We start from the raw sequence: 21,664 nt of genomic DNA on the forward strand, positions 1-21,664 counted from the left end.
AAGTCACAATCTCTCTCCTCTTCCAAATTCTAAAAGAAACATAAAAAAACGTGGTCGGCAGGATTCGAACCTGCGCGGGCAAAGCCCACATGATTTCTAGTCATGCCCGATAACCACTCCGGCACGACCACTTGGTGCTAATTGTTCTACAACTTTGCATATATATTCCTCTATTAAGTTTTAATGCCCAAAGTGAGTGTCCTTACAATTTGGACCCATCAAAGTTATTGAATTATATCATTGTCCATCAATCAATGCCGCTGTGAAATTAGGGACGCAATTTCATCAATCAATGTAGATTTTTAATTTCTCATATTATTGGATGTTACCAATACCAAGTTTGTACTCTTTTGTTTTAATAAAAATAAAAAGGCTTATTATCACAAAACGTCTCTAAGGTTTACGAAACTATCAGATTGCATCCTTAATGTTTTTTTGTGTCATTTATGGTCCTCAAGGTTGGTATGTGCAATTACAAATGGTCCATGCCGTTAGGTTCTGTCAAAAACTCTGTTAGTTTGCTGATGTGGCATACATATATATCACAAAATATTCCTTAGGTTTACACACTTATCACAAATGGTCCCTACAAAATTTTTTTAAAAAAAATCTAAAATTCATAAAATTTTGGTTTTCTTTTAAAAATTATTTATAAATTAAAAAACCATTTTTAGAAGGATTTTAATCTTGAGGACCGTTTATGAACCCTAAACCTTTAGTTTTTTTCATTTTTAAATTTTATGATTTTTAAATTATTTTTTAAAAACTTAATTAGTTTGTTGATGTGACATATATATGGAGCCCACATCTACAATAATATAGTGTCACATGTATTTAAAATTTAATATATTTTTTAAAATAATTATAATTCATAAAATTTAAAAAAGAAAACAAAAAATTTATGAATTTTAAATTTAAAAAATTAAAAAATTTCATAAAGACCATTTGTGATAGGTGTGTGAACTTCAAGGATATTTTGTGATATACATATATGCCACGTCAGCAAACTAACGGAATTTTTGACGGAACCTAACGGCAGAGACCATTTGTGATAATGCATACTAACCTTGAGAATCACGAATCACAAAAAAAAACATTAAGGATGCAATCTGATAGTTTCGTAAACCTTAGGAACATCTTGTGATAATAAGCCAAATAAAAATAAAGATAAAGAGAGAGAATATACCGATGCTCACATGCAACTTGCAAGTGTGAGAAGGCCTGAGCCAAATTGAATATAGAACTAGAAATATAATTCAAGTTGCTGCAAATGGAAAGGCAACCAACTACCCAGGAGACAGGATCACGTTTGGTCCTTTACAGAGCTAAGAGAGGTCCCAAATTGCGTTAAAACCCAACAGTATTAGGATTTATTGGGAATAACAATCAATCAAACAATTTGATTCAAAAATTTAAAACAAAAGTACCAAAAACATAGAGAAATAGGGAGGAATACAAATTAAGAACACGAATGTTTGTGCGTAGGTCCATATCCCACAGCCCTAGCTGGGATATTATATATTGGATGCTTAATTACGAGAAAATCCCTATGAAAAGCAAACCCATCATCCCAAACACCAATCCCATGAAACCCGCATTGCTCTTAATCGAACCAGCATCAGAATTATCAGGTGACGACGCAGCTTTTGTTGCCGTTTCGTTTGAGCTTCCTGATGATGAGTGGGTCTTAGCTGGAGGAGGAGCCGATGCAGGTGCCTTGGCGCCAAACAAGTCATTAGGCAACAGTACTTTGTCCACTTGGTAAACGGCCAATGGAAACTGTTGTCTAAGTGCATTGTTGATCTGAGTCTCCACCACCCCACTAGACACATTAACTTGGTTTCCCGACCCTGTGAAGTTCAGCCCGTACGCGCCGCCGTCTTGGCCCGTGGCCTGAGTTCTAACGGGGTTTGACACCGTTAAAAGACTGGTTAGAGTGTAATATTTGGGCAGCACATGGTAGAGCACAACGGCTACTTGTTGTTGGGTTCTTAGATTGTTGAGTGTGCCGGCTTTGAGGCTGGTGAAAGCATTGTCTGTCGGGGCAAAGACGGTTAGGCCCTCGGTGGAGCTGTTGAGTTGGTTTGTAATTTGGGATGCTACTTGGGTTTGGATTAGGAGGCGGATGAAGGTGGTGTATTGGCCGTTCTTATCGAGGATGCCGGTGAAGTTGAGTGGGCCCGCGGGACCCGGGGCGGGTGCGGTTTGGGCTTGGGTGTGGGGGGTGAAGAGGAGGAGGAAGGAGAAGGCTGCAGTGAGAGTTGGGAGAATGAGAGCTGCCATGGTGTTTTTGGATGGAGTGGTGTAGTGTAGTGTAGTGGGATGATGGGGGATTTTATGGGATAAGGCGTAAAGGTATGGGGTCGGTGAGAGAGAGAGAGAGCCTATGTTGGAATGAGCTGGCTTGGCTCTAATTGTGGACTAAAATAAATCATGACAACACATAAAAGAAGAAATTATATTTGGGCACAAACGTGACAACGCTTCTTCATATAATTTTTTTCCTTTTTTTAGTTGAAAATATATAGACCAAATAAATTAGCATATATCTATTGAATAAACAGCTCAGCTGACAAATATTTGCTAGTCTGATTTGGATGTCTAGCCATCCATGAGTAGTAGTAGTATGTTTGACCTATCTATATATTAAAATCCTATACATTCGTTCACCTTGTGTAAGTTGAGGTGCATTTGTAAATGATACAATGAAATTATATATATATAATTTGAGGGACACCCTTTAGGGTACTCTATAATTTTTTTTTTTCAATGATCAAAACAATCTATTTTTTAAGTCTACATTCATAGATCATCCTTGCAAAAAATTAGACAAATCAGAAACTGTTTAATATCCAATTGTATCTTACAAAATCAATGAACACTGCTTCAAGAAAGTACTAAAATTTCAAAAACACAATTGAGTGGTCAAACAATATCGGATTCAAGGTAGAGATAATTTTTGAATGATTATCTAAAACATAGACGGTTTGAATTAGTGAAATACAATGCAAAGTGAGCTTTACAAGGATGTTCCTCAAATAAACTAATTTGAGGGATCCCTCAATGGAAGCTATTTATATATATATATATATATATATATATATGATGAAATTAGTTATCTCATATTTGTGATATTCTTTATTCAAACAACAGATCCTGAAAGAAGAAAAAAAAGTTAAACCCTTTAGAATTAGTAGTCCAAGTAGGACTAAGACAAAATTAAACTCGGCTCAACCCATCAAGTAGTAGTATTACGTTTGTCTGCATATTCTTTTATTGATTAATCAAAAAGCAGAGACAGACAGAAGGTATAAGCATATATCCAGATCAGTGATCAGTTCGGGCAGCTTGGCTGGCATATAACATGGCATGTGGGATTCCCGTTTAACAGCTCTATATAGTTTGGTTTCAACACTATACAACTACAGTCCAGCCTACCAACGGGGAAGAACTTGCATGTCATCACGGGGTCCTCAATTTATCGCATTTTGTAATGTAAAACAGTTATCGCAAGTAGCAGAATGTGATCAATAAGAAATAGCAAAACAGTGATATTCTCATGAATCATGACATACAAGTTTTCTTCCTGCCAAAGAAGTATTGTTCCCCATGAGCAATGATGATGAAGAAGAGAAAATTTAATATAAAATAATATAGTGCAACATTATTGTGTGTGTTAGGAACCAAATGCGTGTTGCAGGGCCCATTATCCACAATATACCAGTCTGTTTGTCCCTACACTAGCATATCTATTTGTATACAACTCTCAGCCCGTCCTCATTCATTCATTTTGAAGTATATATACTGCCAATGCCAGGTGGGATTAATGTTTGCAGCTTGATGAATTTGTACCAACTCTGCCTTGCCTTCAGTTTCATGCCAACAACTACAAAATATTTATTTATAAGTAGCTGCTCTGCTCGCGTTTCATATTTAGTATACATCCCACAGGTAGGCGATAATCTTCAATCTTTTTTCTCATACACACAACTGATGTTGTGGAAGTTTGAACGTAAAACCTCTACTATGTAAGTCAAGACTCTTAATATTTGCCAATGCCAAGTGGGACCACTGGCTCAATCTTAATAACCTAACAATCATGCATTCCAATCCTAATTTTGATGTATATTTTGAGGTTTATTTAAGCCCAATCATTGGGTATGGTGTGAGGATGGGCAAGGCAGATCCTAATGGACTACCAAATCGTTTTTTTTTGGGTGACTACCAAATCATTTATAAGCCCATTTTATGCATACATCTTACTACAAACAAAAAGCCCATGCTTTATTTCTTAAAAGAAAACCCAAAGAAACAAAAGCCAGGGTTTTGGCTTTCAGAGGGTTTAAGGCGCGTTCTCCTCTCTGCCTCATGCTATTTTCTGATTACAATCGGCGTTTTGTTCGTTTCTCATGATTATCCGCCAACTGAATTTCAAAACCCTCCAACGAATACCCAAGCAACGGTATGCTAGCTGCTCTTACTTCCATTCATTCAGACATGAGCACCAACCGTTCGACCAAAATCCCCAACCAAATGCAGCCTCAACTAACCGCTCTATGCTCAACTACTTGCACAGAAACCTTCCACTTAGAGCCCTTGACATGTTCTGTAAGCAACTTCAACTACATTTGTCTCATAACATCGATGAAGTTACCGTTACCCTTGCTGTCAAGGCCTGTCAAGGGGACCCTAAATCTGGATGCCAAATTCACGGGTTTGCAGTTTCTTCTGGATTTGCTTTGTATACTACGGTTTCAAATTCTTTGATGAGTATGTACACTAAAGCTGGGCAGCTTGATGGTGCCTTACTTATCTTTGAAACTATGTGTTATACTGATATAGTTTCTTGGAATACTATTCTTTCGGGATTTCGAACAAGTGAGGGTGCATTGAATTTTGCGCTTAGGATGAATTTTAATGGAGTTGTTTTTGATCCAGTGACTTATACTACGGTTCTTGCTTTTTGTGCGGATCATGAAGATTTTCTATTTGGATTACAACTGCATTCTCTTATATTTAGGTCTGGTTTAGATGGTGAAGTTTTTGTTGGAAATGCACTTATAAGTATGTATTCGAGGTGGAGACGGTTAATAGAAGCTAGGAGTGTGTTTGATGAAATGGCGAATAAGGATCTGGTTTCATGGAATGCAATACTATCAGGTTACTCTCAAGAGGGAAATCATGGGCTTGAAGCGATTTTTGTCTTTATTGAGATGGTGAGAGAAGGGGTGGGGTTAGATCATGTCTCATTTACTAGTGCAGTTTCAGCTTGTGGTCATGAAATGAATTTAGAACTTGGGAAACAGATACATGGCTTGACAATTAAATCAGGATATGGAAGTCATGTTTCAGTTTGTAATGTATTGATCTCGACATATTCAAAGTGTGAGGTTACTGAAGATGCAAAATTAGTCTTTCATTGCATGAATGATCGCAACGTAGTGTCTTGGACGACTATGATTTCTATAGACGAAGAAGGTGCCATCTCTCTATTTAATGAGATGAGATTGGATGGAGTATATCCAAATGATGTTACATTTGTTGGACTAATCCATGCTATATCAATTAGGAAGTTGGTGGAGGAAGGCGAAATGATGCATGGGTTTTGCATAAAGACTGGCTTTTTATCAAAGCATAATGTTTGCAACAGCTTGATTACCATGTATGCTAAGTTCGAGTCCATGCATGACTCCATCAAAGTTTTTGAGGAGTTAAACAGCAGAGAAATCATATCGTGGAATGCTTTGATTTCAGGGTTTGCTCAGAACAGGTTGTGTCAAGATGCACTAAAAACATTCTTGGTAGCAACTATGGAGTCGAAGCCAAACAATTACACATTTGGTAGTGTCTTGAGTGCAATTGGTGATGCTCAGGATATTTCTCTGAAATTTGGCCAACGATGCCACTCTTCCTTGATCAAACTTGGATTAGTGACTGACCCAATTATCGCAGGTGCTCTTCTTGATATGTATGCAAAGCGAGGAAGCATTTGTGAGTCCAAAAGAGTTTTCAGTGAGACGCCTCATAAAAGTCAGTTTGCTTGGACTGCAATAATATCTGCGTATGCTGGGCATGGAGACTATGACTCGGTGATAGAATTGTTCAAGGAGATGGAGAAAGAAGGGGTAAGACCTGATTCAGTCACATTTCTTTCTATACTAACAGCATGCGGCAGAAAGGGAATGGTGGAGATGGGCCGTCACCTCTTTCACTCAATGGTGAAAGACTATCATATTGAACCATCTCCTCAACATTATTCAAGTATGGTAGACATGTTGGGACGGGCAGGGAAATTGGAGGAAGCAGAGGAATTGATGAGTCAGATCCCGGGACAGCCAGGGTTTTCATTGTTGCAAAGCCTGCTTGGGGCTTGCAGGATCCATGGGAATGTGGAGATGGCGGAGAGAGTAGCCGATACATTGATGAGATTGGAACCAATGGAATCAGGTTCTTTTGTGTTGATGTCCAACTTGTATGCTGAGAAAGGGGACTGGGAAATGGTAGCAAAAGTTAGGAAAGGGATGAGAGATAAAGGAGTGAGAAAGGAAGTGGGATATAGTTGGGTGGATACTGGTGATGCTGATGGTTCCTTGTATCTGCATGGGTTTTCATCTGGTGATACATCCCACCCACAGTCTGGGGAGATATGTAGAATGGCAAAATGTCTAGGATTAGATATGAAAATTTTGAGAGAGAACATGTGGGAGACAAAATCACTGAAAATGGACTCCTTCTCAAGGCCCTCACTTTGAAGGCTTGAATCTGTACATGTAAAGCTTCAAAAATAACTCATGATTGTTAAGAAGTGATGTAGCCAAATTTCTAAAAATAAAAATAAAAAAAGGAATTTCATCTTGAGGTAACATACAAATGAAGTTTTGATGTGAACGATAACAAAAGGTCATGTATGGGTTCTCTTTGCCTATCACCACCTATAATCTTCTAGTTTAACGTTTATAATAAAAAGAAAAAAGAAAGGTTGCATATACAAAAGGATATAAATGAGTGAAAATTAACCATCAAGATCTGGTGAGTCATGGAAACAACCAGAAGACAAAGCAATAATAATAGAGCTTATATATAGCCGAGCGGCTATACTATTTAAATATATTATTTTGAAGGTATAGCCGCCGGCTATACTCTTTGAATGTATCCGAATATTTTAAAGGTATAGACGCGGCTATACTATTTAAATGTAGTATAGCCGTGCGGCTATACACTCGTATATAGCCGAGCGGCTATACGCGCACTTGCAGCCACGACCATTTTGCTTCTCCATAAGCGCCCAAGCTTCAAAGACTCGGTCTTAAGCTCTCTCTCTCCTCTCAACTCAAGCTTGATTTTTTCTTTCATTTTGCTCCGTTGATTGGATTGGATTGAACTCTCTCTAAAACGATCAAATGACATTTAGCTATTGAAATCTCCACTAAGATAACAACTCGATGCTATAAGGGAGTTAGGCGGCTGGCGGATCTAGGCGCTCCTAGGATGCCCGCCAATCTAGCTTTGGTGTGTCTAGGCGGCGCCTAGGTTTCGGTCGCCGCCCATTTTGTTCCAAATGAAGACAAGTTTGCACTCGCAGAGGAATGTGGTGCGAGTGAAATGAAGAGAAACGAACACGATGAAGTTACTACCTTAGAGCCCTTGACATGTTCTATAAGCAACTTCAATGCATTTGTCTCATAACATCGATGAAAATCTGTTTCTTGCTATCAAGGCTCATAGGACCCCAAACCCGGATGCCAAATTCACGGGTTTGCGTTTCTGGGTTTGCTTAGATACTACGGTTTCAAATTCTTTGATGAGCGTGTACACCAAAAGTTTGATGGTCCCTTACTTATCTTTGAGACTGTGCTATACTAATATAGTTTCTTAGAATACTGTTCTTTAGGGGTTTCGAACAAGTGAGGGTGCGTTGAATTTTGCTCTTGATGTAGAACAAATGGTAGATTTTATCGCGGTTGAGCTAGAAAAAGGACATAGGGGGAATTTGCAGATTTGTCGTCTGAGATTTGATTAGGACGCAAAATACCATTTCGGAAAAGGAACGATGCCACGAGTCAAACTCACAGCTTTGCTGTGATGTATGGTGGATTTTGGCATCCTGAGGTCGTTTGGCCTTCCAAAAATGCATTCAAAGTTTCGTAGTTAATTTTCGGAATAAATTCTGTTTTCAGTTTTAATGTAATAACTCGCATAGCAGTTCAAGGGTTGAGAGATGTGTATTTAGACAGATTTAGTGAACGTTTTTCATCATCTCAGATTTTAATAAACTTATCCAAAGAGAATTACTCTTAATTTCTGGTGGAATCCAGATTTCTTGTTACTCAAGGTTTTCATTTGAAACCTGTGTTGCTTATGCTGTGTCAGCTCTTTGGATGAATTTTAATGGAGTTGTTTTTGATCCAGTGACTTATACTATGATTCTTGCTTTTTGTACGGATCATGAAGATTTTCAATTTGGATTACAACTGCATTCTCTTATATTTAAGTCAGGTTTAGATGGTGTAGTTTTTTTACAAGTACGTATTCGAGGTAGAGGTGGTTAATAGAATGTGTTTGATGAAATGGCGAATGAGGATCTGGTTTCATGGAATGCAATACTATCAGGTTACTCTCAAGAGGGAATTCATTGGCTTGAGGCCATTTTTGTCTTTGTTGAGATGGTGGGAGAAGGGATGGGGTTAGATCATGTCTCATTTACTAGTGCAGTTTCACGGTCATGAAATGAATTTAGAACTTGTGAAACAGATACATGGCTTGACAATTAAATCAGGATATGGAAGTCATGTTTCAGTTTGTAATGTATTGATCTCGACATATTCAAAGTGTGAGGTTACTGAAGATGCAAAATTAATCTTGCAGTGCATGAATGATCGCAACGTAGTGTCTTGGACAACTATGATTTCAATAGACGAAGAAGATGCCATCTCTCTATTTAATGAGATGAGATTGGATGGAGTATATCCAAATGATGTTACATTTGTTGGACTAATCCATGCTATATCAATTAGGAAGTTGGTGGAGGAAGGCGAAATGATTCATGGGTTTTGCATAAAGACTGGCTTTTTATCAAAGCATAATGTTTGCAACAGCTTGATTACCATGTATGCTAAGTTTGAGTCCATGCATGACTCCATCAAAGTTTTTGAGCAGTTAAACTGCAGGGAAATCATATCGTGGAATGCTTTGATTTCCGGGTATGCTCAGAACGGGTTGTGTCAAGATGCACTATAAAAACATTCTTGGTAGCAACTACGGAGTCAAAGCCAAACAATTTCACATTTGGTAGTGTCTTGAGTGCAACTGGTGATGCTCATGATATTTCTTTGAAATATGGCCAATGATGCCACTCTTCCTTGATCAAACTTGGATTAGTGACTGGCCCAATTATCGCAGGTGCTCTTCTTTAGTATTAAGGTAAGGCAAAATTTGTGCGGTATCTTTTTCATTTGGTTCCTATATTTACAAAAGTTTCTAGCAGGAATATATTGCAGCAGCTGTTCTTCAGGACAATTTACGTAAGTGTTGATTCTCTTGCAGGGAACAGAATCATCTGAAAAGGGACTCCTTCTCAAGGCCCCGCATTTTGAAGGCTTGAATCCGTGCATGTAAAACTTCAAAAGTAACTCATGATTGTTCAGAAGTTCTGTAGCCAAATTTCTAAAAATAAAAATAAAAAAACGAAATTCATCTTGAGGTAACATACAAATGAAATTTTGATGTAAACGATAACAAAAGGTCATGTATGGGTTCCCTTTGCCCATCACCACCTATAATCAGGGGCGGATCTATTAAGGCGCAAGGAGGTGCAGATGCACCTCCTTGAGCCGGAAAAACCATTGTAGGTGCTTCAAATCGCCCCTTTGCTCAACTGGTGTACAAATGACCTTATTTCCATTTTCAACATTTAAGTAAATGTCTTTGTCTTTTTACTGTTATTTATTTTTATATTACTCCATTTACTTAAGTTTACAATGTAAATAAGGAAGTACATTTGGATTCAAATAAAATACTAGAAAATCAAATTCACCAAATAAAAATATGAAAATTGGTTTTAGTGCAAAATACGATTTAGGCTAAAAATGATAGCTCATTAAGTCAATATATACTTCATACTAAAATCCCATAAAATCAAGTTTTCTTATTTGATGTATAAGGAATAAAAGCCGCCAAAAATTATCTTGAGAAAATGATTATTCAAAACCATTTTCATACTTAGTCAATATTGCACCTTTGCTAAAAATTTCGTCCGCCAGTGCCTATAATATTCTTGTTTAACGTTTATAATAAAATAAAAAAAAAGAAAGGTTGCATATACAAAAGGATATAAATGAGTGAAAATTAATCATCAAGATCTGGTGAGTCATGGAAACAACCAGAAGACAAAGCAATAATAATAGAGCAAAATGCAAGTTATATATAGCCGAGCGGCTTTACTATTTCAATATATTATTTTGAAGGTATAGCCGATCGGCTATACTATTTAAATGTATTATTTTGACGGTGTAGCCGTACGGCTATATTCTGTAAATGTATTCGAATATTTTAAGGTATAGCCGGTCGGCTATACTATTTAAATGTATTATTTTAACGGTATAGCCGTCCGGCTATACGCTGCGAATGTATGCAAATATTTTGAGTTATAGCCGATCGGCTATACGCGGCACTCGCACCCACAGCCATTTTGCTTCTCCATAAGCGCTTCCAAGCTTTAAAGACTCGGTCTTGAGCCTCTCTCTCTCCCTCTCAACTCAAGCTTCGATTTTTGTTCTTTTATTTCGGCTGCTCCGTTGATTGGATTGGATTGGATTGGATTGGACTCTCTCTATGAAAACCATCAAATGTCATTCAGCTATTGAAATCTCCACTAAGATAACAACTCTGATGCTATAAGGGAGTTAGGCGGGTCTAGGCGGCCCCTAGGCGGTCTGGGTGGGTCTAGGCGGCGCCTAGGCTGCCTGGGCTGTTCTAGGCTGCTCTGGTGGGTCTAGGCGGCGCCTAGGTTTCCTGGGCGGGTCTGGCAGCCTCCATTTTGTTCCAAATGAAGACAGACGAAGTTGGAACTCGCAGAGGAATGTGGTGCACGAGTGAAATGAAGAGACAGAGAAACGAACACGATGAAGTTACCGTTACCCTTAGAGCCCTTGACATGTTCTGTCAGCAACTTCAACTACATTTGTCTCATAACAATGATGAAAATACCGTTACCCTTGCTATCAAGGCCTGTCAAGGGGACCCCAAACCCGGATGCCAAATTCACGGGTTTGCAGTTTCTTCTGGGTTTTCTTCATATACTACGGTTTCAAATTCTTTGATGAGTGTATACACCAAAGCTGGCCAGTTTGATGGTCCCTTACTTATCTTTGAGACTGTGCTATACTGATATAGTTTCTTAGAATACTATTCTTTCGGGGTTTCGAACAAGTGAGGGTGCATTGAATTTTGCTCTTAGGATGAATTTTAATGGAGTTGTCTTTTATCCAGTGACTTAAACTACGATTCTTGCTTTTTGTGCGGATCATGAAGATTTTCTATTTGGATTACAACTACATTCTCTTATATTTAAGTCTGGTTTAGATGGTGAAGTTTTTTTATAAGTATGTATTCGAGGTAGAGGTGGTTAGTAAAAGCTAGGAATGTGTTTGATGAAATGGCGAATGAGGATCTGGTTTCATGGAATGCAATACTATCAGGTTACTCTCAAGAGGGAAATCATGGGCTTGAGGCGATTTTTGTCTTTATTGAGATGGTGGGAGAAGGGATGGGGTTAGATCATGTCTCATTTACTTTTGCAGTTTCAGCTTGCGGTCATGAAATGAATTTAGAACTTGGGAAACAGATACATGGCTTGACAATTAAATCAGGATATGGAAGTCATGTTTCAGTTTGTAATGTATTTTTCTCGACATATTCAAAGTGTGAGGATATGGAAGTCATGGCGAAATGATTCATGGGTTTTGCATAAAGACTGGCTTTTTATCAAAGCATAATGTTTGCAACAGCTTGATCACCATGTATGCTAAGTTTGATTCCATGCATGACTCCATCAAAGTTTTTGAGGAGTTGAACTGCAGAGAAATCATATCGTGGAATGCTTTGATTTCCGGGTATGCTCAGAACGGGCTGTGTCAAAATGCACTAAAAACATTCTTGGGAGCAACTATGGAGTCGAAGCCAAACAATTTCACATTTGGTAGTGTCTTGAGTGCAATTGGTGATGCTCATGATATTTCTCTGAAATATGGCCAATGATGCCACTCTTCCTCGATCAAACTTGGATTAGTGACTGGCCCAATTGTCGCAGGTGCTCTTCTTGAAAGTTGCTGACGGTTTCGTATAATTTGATCTTGGGACCAAGATGGGTGAGTTGTCTTATGAGATGTCTAGCCATTCATTTGATCTTTAGTTACTGCTCTTGTTCAATATTTTTGTCTTTTGATGTGCTCTTCAAGTACCGTATCGGTACAGGACATATATCCACCAGAAGGGTCTAGAGAGAGAGCAGACGTAAGTTCATGACAATTTGGTTTGTTGTAATCTCTCTATTGTAATGTAATCTCTCTATTGGAGTGTGCTCTTTTCTTTTGTATTTTATTTTAAAATTTTTGTTGTAGAGAATAGTAAGAAGCTTGAGTTAAACTTGATCTGGTGCTTAACAATGCTTTTGAGTTTTTTTTTTTTAATTATTATTTTTAATATTAATAAATTGGTCACACATTTTTCTAGATGCAAAGTTGCGTAGTTTTCAACTTCAATTGGCAAAACTTGAGATGCAATAATCAGAGCTTAAAGTGTTGTGGATGAGGCATCTTATTTTACATGTGACAAGTGACCTAATGGAATTTGGTTGTATATCTTCAAATGTATTATAGTTGTCACTGAATTAAGTCTAATAATGTCATTGCTAAAAGGCCCTGTAGCTAATGTATTAATAGCCTGAAGTGTAACATGCATCACTGTAGGAAGATGAAGGACAAAGTTCTTCCATGTTTTTCCCCCTCATATTGGTTGCGCCTATATGGCTTAACTTCAATACCTATCCAGTTGCAGGAATTGACAAATAATGCAGCAGAGTATGCTCGGTTATGGATAGGGCGGGGTAAAAGAGCAGCAGGTCAAGGCAAAATGCTCAAGAATGACATCAACTGAATGAACTCAGAATTTACCTTCTTTTTTGTTTGTTTTTAAATGGGTTATCTCCATAAGTTAAATCTCTTAGTACTTTATAATAGGTATATGGATGACCTATAAGAATATCCTGAATCAGATCTTCCATTATTTTGCGTGAATATTACTGCTGGACTGAGATTGCATGTTTGAATTTGGTGGTCAAATGTAATGGTTGGAAATAAAAGATTAGTTTTATTAGGTTATACCTTTTGTTCCATTGAAATGTTTGTCATATTCATATTTCATCTTTACGAAGCTTCTGCTTGGAACATTTTGGGGAGGATCTTTATCTCTAGATCAACATATCTTATTTATATGTAATGCCAGTGTACATAAGAACGGTTTCTTTCCCTATTCTTGTGTTCAGTATACCTATGTGCCCTATGTATGATAGTATCTCTTTACATATCGAAGACGACTTGAGAGACTTCTCGGCGTGGAAGCGTTGATGCCTTCACTATAAGATCCTGAGCATTTCAGCTTCTTGGTAACTTTATATTTCTCTTTATTAAAATTGAGTATATTGTGGGTTGTGATTGCCAGTATTAATGTATGATTGGATGCAACTTGCTTCTTTATCAAACCGGCGTCCTCCTAAAAGTTTGGATCTCCTATGCTTGCGAGATACAAGGGTGGTATTGCACTTTTCTCCCCTCTTAATATTGAGAATTTCAGGTGCACATGGTTATAGTATATGTAAGATTGAGATGCTACTTCTCATCTAACACGTTTGAAATCTCATTTAGAATAGTTCGTATATATATCAATGCCATATGACCTCGGATACATTCAATTTATTTCAAAACTCTTCTCTTCGTTGTCTCATTAGACTATTTGTATCCAATTTTTCATCCACAGAGAATACAACGTGAACTGATATATCTCATAGCAAAAGAGCAAGGTTGTCAAGTGCAATGAGAAAAAGGCTGTCATTGAGTTTAGTTCATAATTATGATGGATACATTTTAGAAAGTAAATTCTTACACAAGCCAATTTTATACTATGAAATTCAAGATTCTTTTATTCCCAAAATGTTGGCAAACCCCTATTTTTTGTTGTTGTATTTATGGGTTTAAGTTGCATTATTTCTTATAAATAAAATCCATTTTTTATTTTGGCCTAATGGACTAATAGCTGGAATTCATTAGAATGAGAGGTGTCAGAAAGATTTTAAATTCTCATTCCCAAATATCACTGGTATAAAAAAATACTTGAAGAAATAACTCTATCCTAATTAGTTAAAGTGGTATTTTAAAATAACATGACAAAATTGTATATTTAAATCGTATAGCCGGTCGGCTATACTATTTAAATATATTATTTTAACGGTATAGCCGTGCGGCTATACGCTTCGAATATATTCGAATATTCTAATAACATCGATGAAAATACCGTTACCCTTGCTATCAAGGCCTGTCAAGGGGACCCCAAACCCGGATGCCAAATTCACAGGTTTGCAGTTTCTTCTAGGTTTTCTTCGTATACTACGGTTTCAAATTCTTTGATGAGTGTGTACACCAAAGCTGGCCAGTTTGATGGTCCCTCACTTATCTTTGAGACTCTGCTATACTGATATAGTTTCATAGAATACTATTCTTTCAGGGTTTCGAACAAGTGAGGGTGCATTGAATTTTGCTCTTTGGATGAATTTTAATGGAGTTGTTTTTGATCCAGTGACTTATACTACGATTCTTGCTTTTTGTACGGATCATGAAGATTTTCTATTTGGATTACAACTACATTCTCTTATATTTAAGTCTGGTTTAGATGGTGAGGCGGTTAATAGAAGCTCAATAAATCAAATACTAAGCTGGATTAAACATCTGTAGAAAACTATGCTCATGTAAGATTTTGTACAAGCTCAATAAATCAAATACTAAGGACACAAAATAATAAAAACCGAAGGCTTTTAACTTGTGTCTTCGTCGCATTTAAGTACAAGAGGATCATTGTCACAGCAGCAATGAAAATGATAGGCGTTCTGAACTTTAACAGCAAAAAAAAGATAGGTGTAGAGTATTGAAAAAATAAAAAGGAAAATGGTTTATTGATTAGATATAGGACTGCAAGACTTCATCTATTGACTTTATTAGATTTTCTGATATTCAAAACCCCAAACAACCTGATTCCTAGTATTTGAGGCAAATATTCAGAAAGTAATATGATTTGTTAGGCGCCGGCGGATTGTGATGGACGTCTACTCCCATATTTCTTGTAGAATCTGAGCAACTGTTGATTATAAAAGGAGAAAAGCATGTAATCTGTTTCACATTTTTTTTTTCCATTTTTTATTCTATACAGTCATATGTGGCCAAAACCATCATTTGCAACATATCTGTGATTGATATTGGAAAATCAACATATCTCTTTGTTTTCCCATCATAATATTATGTTCCCTGCAACTGCAAGAGAATCAACACTTACGTAAATTTGTCCTGAAGAACAGCTGCTGCAATATATTCATGCTAGAAACCTTTGTGAATATAGGAACCAAATGAAAAAGATACCGCACAAATTTTGCCTTACCTTAATAATGACCAGATGATGACCTAGAAGGTTTACACCCCATGCCAATGTGCTGGTAGGTACAAACCAATACCTATAATTTAATACATATGCCTGATCAGTATATAGATTACGAAAATGATCTTTTTGTATGCTGAGAAAGGGGACTGGGATATAGTTGGGTGGATACTGGTGATGCTGATGGTTCCTTGTATCTGCATGGGTTTTCATCAGGTGATACATCCCACCCAGCGTCTGGGGAGATAATGTAGAATGGCAAAATGTCTAGGATTAGAGTTGAAAATTTTGAGAATGGACTCCTTCTCAAGGCCCTCACTTTGAAGGCTTGAATCTGTACATGTAAAACTTCAAAAGTAACTCATGATTGTTAAGAAGTTATGTAGCCAAATTTAAAAAAAAAAAGAAAAAAAAGGAAATTCATCTTGAGGCAACATACAAATGAAGTTTTGATGTGAACGATAACAAAAGGTCATGTATGGGTTCCCTTTGCCCATCACCACCTATAATCTTCTTGTAATTAACGTTTATAATAAAAAGGAAAAAGAAAGGTTGCATATACAAAAGGGTCATATAAATGAGTGAAAATTAACCATCAAGATCTGGTGAGTCATGGAAACAACCAGAAGAGAAAGCAATAATAGAGCAAAATGCAAGTTCACTATAGCCGTGCGGCTATACTATTTAAATATATTATTTTGACGGTATACCCGCGCGGCGATACCCTTTGAATATATTCGAATATTTCAATATATAGCCGATCGGTTATACTATTTAAATGTATTATTTTGACAGTATAGCCGTCCGGCTATACGTTCGATTATTTTAGCGTATAGCCGCGCGGCTAGACTATTTAAATCTAGTATTGTGACGGTATAGCCGTTCGGCTATACGCTGTGAATGTATTCGAATATTTTAAGGTACTATACGCGGCACTCGCACCCATAGCCATTTTGCTTCTCCATAAGCCCTTCCCAAGCTTCAAAGACTCGGTCTTGAGCCTCTCTCTCTCCCTCTCAACTCAAGCTTCGATTTTTTTTTCTTTCATTTCGGCTGCTCCGTTGATTGGATTGGATTGGACTCTCTCTACGAAAGCCATCAAATTTCATTCAGCTATTGAAATCTCCACTAAGATAACAACTCTGATGCTATAAGGGAGTTAGGCGGCTCCTAGGCGGCCTGGGCGGATCTAGGCGGCTCCTAGGCGGCCTGGGCGGGTCTAGGCGGCCCCTAGGCCGCCTGGGCGGGTCTAGGCGGGTCTGGTGTGTCTAGGCGGCGGCTAGGTTTCCTGGGTGGGTCTAGGCCAAAGCTGGCCAGTTTGATGGTCCCTTACTTATCTTTGAGACTGTGCTATACTGATATAGTTTCTTAGAATACTATTCTTTCAGGGTTTCGAACAAGCGAGGGTGCATTGAATTTTGCTCTTAGGATGAATTTTAATGGAGTTGTTTTTTATCCAGTGACTTAAACTACGATTCTTGCTTTTTGTGCGGATCATGAAGATTTTCTATTTGGATTACAACTGCATTCTCTTATATTTAAGTCTGGTTTAGATGGTGAAGTTTTTTTATAAGTATGTATTCGAGGTAGAGGCGGTTAGTAGAAGCCAGGAATGTGTTTGATGAAATGGCGAATGAGGATCTGGTTTCATGGAATGCAATACAATCAGGTTACTCTCAAGAGGGAAATCATGGGCTTGAGGCGATTTTTGTCTTTATTGAGATGGTGGGAGAAGTGATGGGGTTAGATCATGTCTCATTTACTAGTGCAGTTTCAGCTTGCGGTCATGAAATGAATTTAGAACTTGGGAAACAGATACATGGCTTGACAATTAAATCAGGATATGGAAATCATGTTTCAGTTTGTAATGTATTGATCTCGACATATTCCAAGTGTGAGGTTACTGAAGATGCAAAATTAGTCTTTCAATGCATGAATGATCGCAACGTAGTGTCTTGGCCAACTATGATTTCAATAGACGAAGACGATGCCATCTCTCTATTTAATGAGATGAGATTGGATGGTGTATATCCAAATGATGTTACATTTGTTGGACTAATCCATGCTATATCAATTAGGAAGTTGGTGGAGGAAGGCGAATGATTCATGGGGTTTTGCATAAAGACTGGCTTTTTATCAAAGCATAATGTTTGCAACAGCTTGATCACCATGTATGCTAAGTTTGAGTCCATGCATGACTCCATCAAAGTTTTTGAGGAGTTAAACTGCAGAGAAATCAAATCATGGAATGCTTTGATTTCAGGGTATGCTCAGAAAGGGCTGTGTCAAGATGCACTAAAAACTTGGTAGCAACCATGGAGTCGAAGCCAAATAATTACACATTTGGTAGTGTCTTGAGTGCAATTGGTGATGCTCATGATATTTCTCTGAAATACGGCCAATGATGCCACTCTTCCTCGATCAAACTTGGATTAGTGACTGGCCTAATTATTGCAGGTGCTCTTATAGATATGTATGCAAAGCAAGGAAGCATTTGGGTTTCCAAAAGAGTTTTCAGTGAGACGCCTCATACAAGTCAGTTTGCTTGGACTGCAATAATATCTGCATATGTTGGGCATGGAGACTATGACTCAGTGATAGAATTGTTCAAGGAGATGGAGAGAGAAGGGGTAAGACCTGATTCAGTCACATTTCTTTCTATACGAGCAGCATGCAGCAGAAATGGAATGGTGGAGATGGGCCGTCACGTCTTTCATTCAATGGTGAAAGACTATCATATTGAACCATCTCCTCAACATTATTCAAGTATGGTGGAGATGTTGGGACATGCAGGGAAATTGGAGGAAGCAGAGGAATTGATGAGTCAGATCCCGAGACAGCCAGGGTTTTCGTTGTTGCGGCAGAGAGAGTAGCCGATATTTTAGGTTTGTCAGCATGATATGTGCTTTCTAATTTTTTGTGCTTAATTAGTGTTATCGCTTTCAGAGCTTACCAAGATTATTGTTTGCTTCAGTTCTGACACCTTCAATATCTTCCTTTTGTTTTTGCCATTGTGACACTTAATGACATTATACAAAAGAAATTCCTAGAGGAATTTGCCGAAAGGAAGTTGGAGAATGATACAATGACAAACTTTGGTGTTGATTTGATCCACTCTTTGTAATGGATGGTATCCTCCCATTTCAGAAGTTTCCGATACCCATTTTTGAACCTCGGAATAGACTTATGGTAAGTTGGTTAGCAGTTTGTATTTTTCACATATGACATTCATAAAATATTTAAACGTAGAAGTGCATTTGCTGCAAAATAACTATGTTGAAAATGTTATCTGGCAAGTTTTGTATGCCTACTTGGTACTTTTTTACAGTCCATGTGTTCTGTTGTTTTTGTTGAATATTCATAGATTTTTGCTTGTACCTTGTCACTCAAACAACGGATAAGGAGTATAATGGAAGGCAACCGTCGGATGGGAATGATAGATTAGTGTCACTGGTCCTTTTCTTTTCCTTTTAACTTTCTTAAGGTATATAGAGTTTGACCCAAAGTATAAGTTTCACTGATTGTGGCTTGTTTTTTTTTAATTTTGTAGGTTATCATTGATTCTTCAACATGTTCAATAGCTGATTTTGCTTGTGAAGTGGAACTTACCAAGTAGGTCTTTCATCCTCCTCCTTTCCTTCTTAATTTTCTAGTATGCAGAATGTCATTTGTAAACTCCACTACCATGCTTCCTCCTTTCAAAGAAAAAAATTATTATTTATGTAGGTGTGAACCACTTCCAGATGGACGTTTCTATTTAGAGGATAGATACTAGTGCCTTTTACTTCAATCTGTACTTTTGCGCTCTGTTTACATTGTTTTAATGCATTATGAATGCTAAAACTGATCTACTTTTCATTTAATGAACAATTATCCTTTATTTTTTGTCTTTATGTATACACATGAGGTTGCAAATTACTATTAGGCTTATCTATGATAAATATTTCCATATCAGAACGTATTTTGTTTGAAGTTATGATGTTTTTTTTTAATGATCCATTCACACACTTATAATAATACTATTTCATGCAGATTGAAAGTTGATGATGACGGTTTCGTATAATTCGATCTTGGGACCAAGATGGGTGAGTTGTCTTATGAGATGTCTGGCCATTCATTTGATCTTTAGTGATTGCTCTTGTTCAATATTTTTGTCTTTTGATGTGCTCTTCAGGTACCGTATGGGTACAGGACATATATCCACCAGAAGGGTCTAGAGAGAGAGCAAACGTAAGTTCATGACAATTTGGTTTGCTGTAATCTCTCTAGTGGAGTGTGCTCTTTTCTTTTATCTTTTATTTTTAGATTTTTTGTTGTAGAGAATACTAAGAAGCTTGAGTTAAACTTGATCTGGTGCTTAACAATGCTTTTGAGTTTATTTATTTATAATATTAAAACTTTTTATTAATAAATTGGTCACATATTTTTCTAGATGCAAAGTTGCGTAGTTTTCAACTTCAATTGGCAAAACTTGAGATACAATAAGCAGAGCTTAAAGTGTTGTGGATAAGACATCTTATTTTACATGTGACACGTGACCTAATGGAATTTGGTTGTAAATCTTCAAATGTATAATAGTTGCCACTGAATTAAGTCTAATAATGTCATTGCTAAAAGGCCCTGTAGCTAATGTATTAATAGCCTGAAGTGTAACTTGCATCACTGTAGGAAGATGCAGGACAAAGTTCTTCCATGCTTTTCCCCCTCATATTGGTTGCGCCTATATGGTTTAACTTCTATATCTGTCCAGTTGCAGGAATTGACAAATAATGCAGCAGAGTATGCTCGATTATGGGTAGGGCGTGTAAAAGAGCAGCACGTCAAGGTAAAATGCTCAGGAATGACATGAATTGAATGAACTCGGAATTACCTTTTTTTTTTTTTTTAATGGGTTATCTCTATAAGTTAAATCTCTTAGTCCTCTATAATAGGTATTTGGATGACCATTAAGAATACCCGGAATCAGATTTTCTATTATTTTGGGTGAATATTACTGCCTGACTGAGATTGAATGTTTCAATTTGGTGGTCAGTTGTAATGGTTGGAAATGAAAGACTAGTTTTATTAGGTTAAACCTTTTGTTCCGCTGAAATGTCTGTCATATTCAGATTTCATCTTTAGGAAGCTTCTACTTGGAACATTTGGGGAGGATCTTTATCTCTAGATCAACATATCTTATTTACTTGTGACAATTTGTCTTTATTCAAGCCATTAAAATTTTCAATCTATATGTAATGCCAGTGTACATAAGAATGGTTTCTTCCCCTATTCTTGTGTTCAGTATACCGATGTGCCCTTTTGATGTATGATAGTATCTCTTTATAGATCAAAGATGACTTGAGAGACTTCTCAGCGTGGAAGCGCTGATGCCTTCACTACAAGATCCTGAGCGTTTCAGCTTTTGGGTAATTTTATATTTCTCTTTATTAAAATTGAGTATATCGTGGGTTGTGATTGCCGGTATTAATGTATGATTGGATGCAGCTTGCTTCTTTATCAAACCAGCATCCTCATGAAAGGTTGGATCTCCTATGCTTGCGAGATACAAGAAAGGTATTGCACTTTTTTCCCCTCTTGACATTGGGAATTTCATGTGCACGTGGGTATGAAATATGTAAGAATGAGATGCTTCTTCTCATCTAACACAGTGTTTGAAATCTCATTTAAAATAGTTCGTATATATATATCAATGCCATATGACCTCTGATAACACTTCAATTTATTTCAAAACTCTTCTCTTCATTGTCTCATTAGACTGTTTTCCAATTTTTCATATACAGAGAATATATTGATGTATCTCAAAGTAGAAGAGCATGGTTGTCAAGTGTAATGAGAAAAAGATTGTCATTGGGTTCAGTTTATAATTACGATATAGACATTTTAGAAAGAAAATTCTTATTCAAGCCATTTTATGCTATGAAATTCAACATTCTTTGATCCACAAAATGTTGGTGGATCCTTATTTTTG

At 37.2% G+C, this 21,664-nt stretch overlaps 2 protein-coding genes, 1 non-coding gene and 3 pseudogenes across 4 annotated transcripts; 4 read left to right on the forward strand and 2 right to left on the reverse strand.

The window, feature by feature from the left end:
• Positions 1-49: 49 nt before the first annotated feature.
• TRNAS-AGA (transfer RNA serine (anticodon AGA)) lies at positions 50-131 on the reverse strand. The gene has a single exon. It is a non-coding gene; the product is annotated as a tRNA-Ser (tRNA).
• Positions 132-1,380: 1,249 nt separating this feature from the next.
• Positions 1,381-2,333, reverse strand: LOC103341058 (fasciclin-like arabinogalactan protein 9). Its single transcript, XM_008244539.2, has one exon. It carries the CDS (start codon positions 2,281-2,283, stop codon positions 1,534-1,536), a length of 750 nt encoding a protein of 249 aa, XP_008242761.2. The 5' UTR covers positions 2,284-2,333; the 3' UTR covers positions 1,381-1,533.
• A 1,942-nt stretch (positions 2,334-4,275) lies between these two features.
• On the forward strand, positions 4,276-6,861 carry LOC103341148 (pentatricopeptide repeat-containing protein At4g32430, mitochondrial-like). Its single transcript, XM_008244631.3, has one exon. It carries the CDS (start codon positions 4,410-4,412, stop codon positions 6,750-6,752), a length of 2,343 nt encoding a protein of 780 aa, XP_008242853.3. The 5' UTR covers positions 4,276-4,409; the 3' UTR covers positions 6,753-6,861.
• An 808-nt stretch (positions 6,862-7,669) lies between these two features.
• LOC103341147 (pentatricopeptide repeat-containing protein At4g32430, mitochondrial pseudogene) lies at positions 7,670-9,413 on the forward strand (annotated as a pseudogene).
• A 1,730-nt stretch (positions 9,414-11,143) lies between these two features.
• Positions 11,144-12,330, forward strand: LOC148914497 (pentatricopeptide repeat-containing protein At4g32430, mitochondrial pseudogene; annotated as a pseudogene).
• A 31-nt stretch (positions 12,331-12,361) lies between these two features.
• On the forward strand, positions 12,362-21,593 carry LOC148914498 (pentatricopeptide repeat-containing protein At4g32430, mitochondrial pseudogene; annotated as a pseudogene). The gene is made up of 4 exons (XR_016122648.1): positions 12,362-12,365; positions 14,508-14,943; positions 17,240-19,308; positions 21,181-21,593. The product of XR_016122648.1 is annotated as a pentatricopeptide repeat-containing protein At4g32430, mitochondrial pseudogene (transcript).
• The last annotated feature ends 71 nt before the right edge of the window (positions 21,594-21,664 follow it).

The sequence above is a fragment of the Prunus mume genome, linkage group LG8 (assembly GCF_029339155.1).
Source record: "Prunus mume cultivar Tortuosa linkage group LG8, ASM2933915v1, whole genome shotgun sequence".
Taxonomy (NCBI): domain Eukaryota; kingdom Viridiplantae; phylum Streptophyta; class Magnoliopsida; order Rosales; family Rosaceae; genus Prunus; species Prunus mume.

What these genes read in the sequence shown, in the direction of transcription:
- LOC103341148 (XM_008244631.3), top strand. Translation starts at nt 4,410, where the DNA reads ATGATTATCCGCCAACTGAATTTCAAAACCCTCCAACGAATACCCAAG.
- LOC103341058 (XM_008244539.2), bottom strand. Translation starts at nt 2,283, where the DNA reads ATGGCAGCTCTCATTCTCCCAACTCTCACTGCAGCCTTCTCCTTCCTC.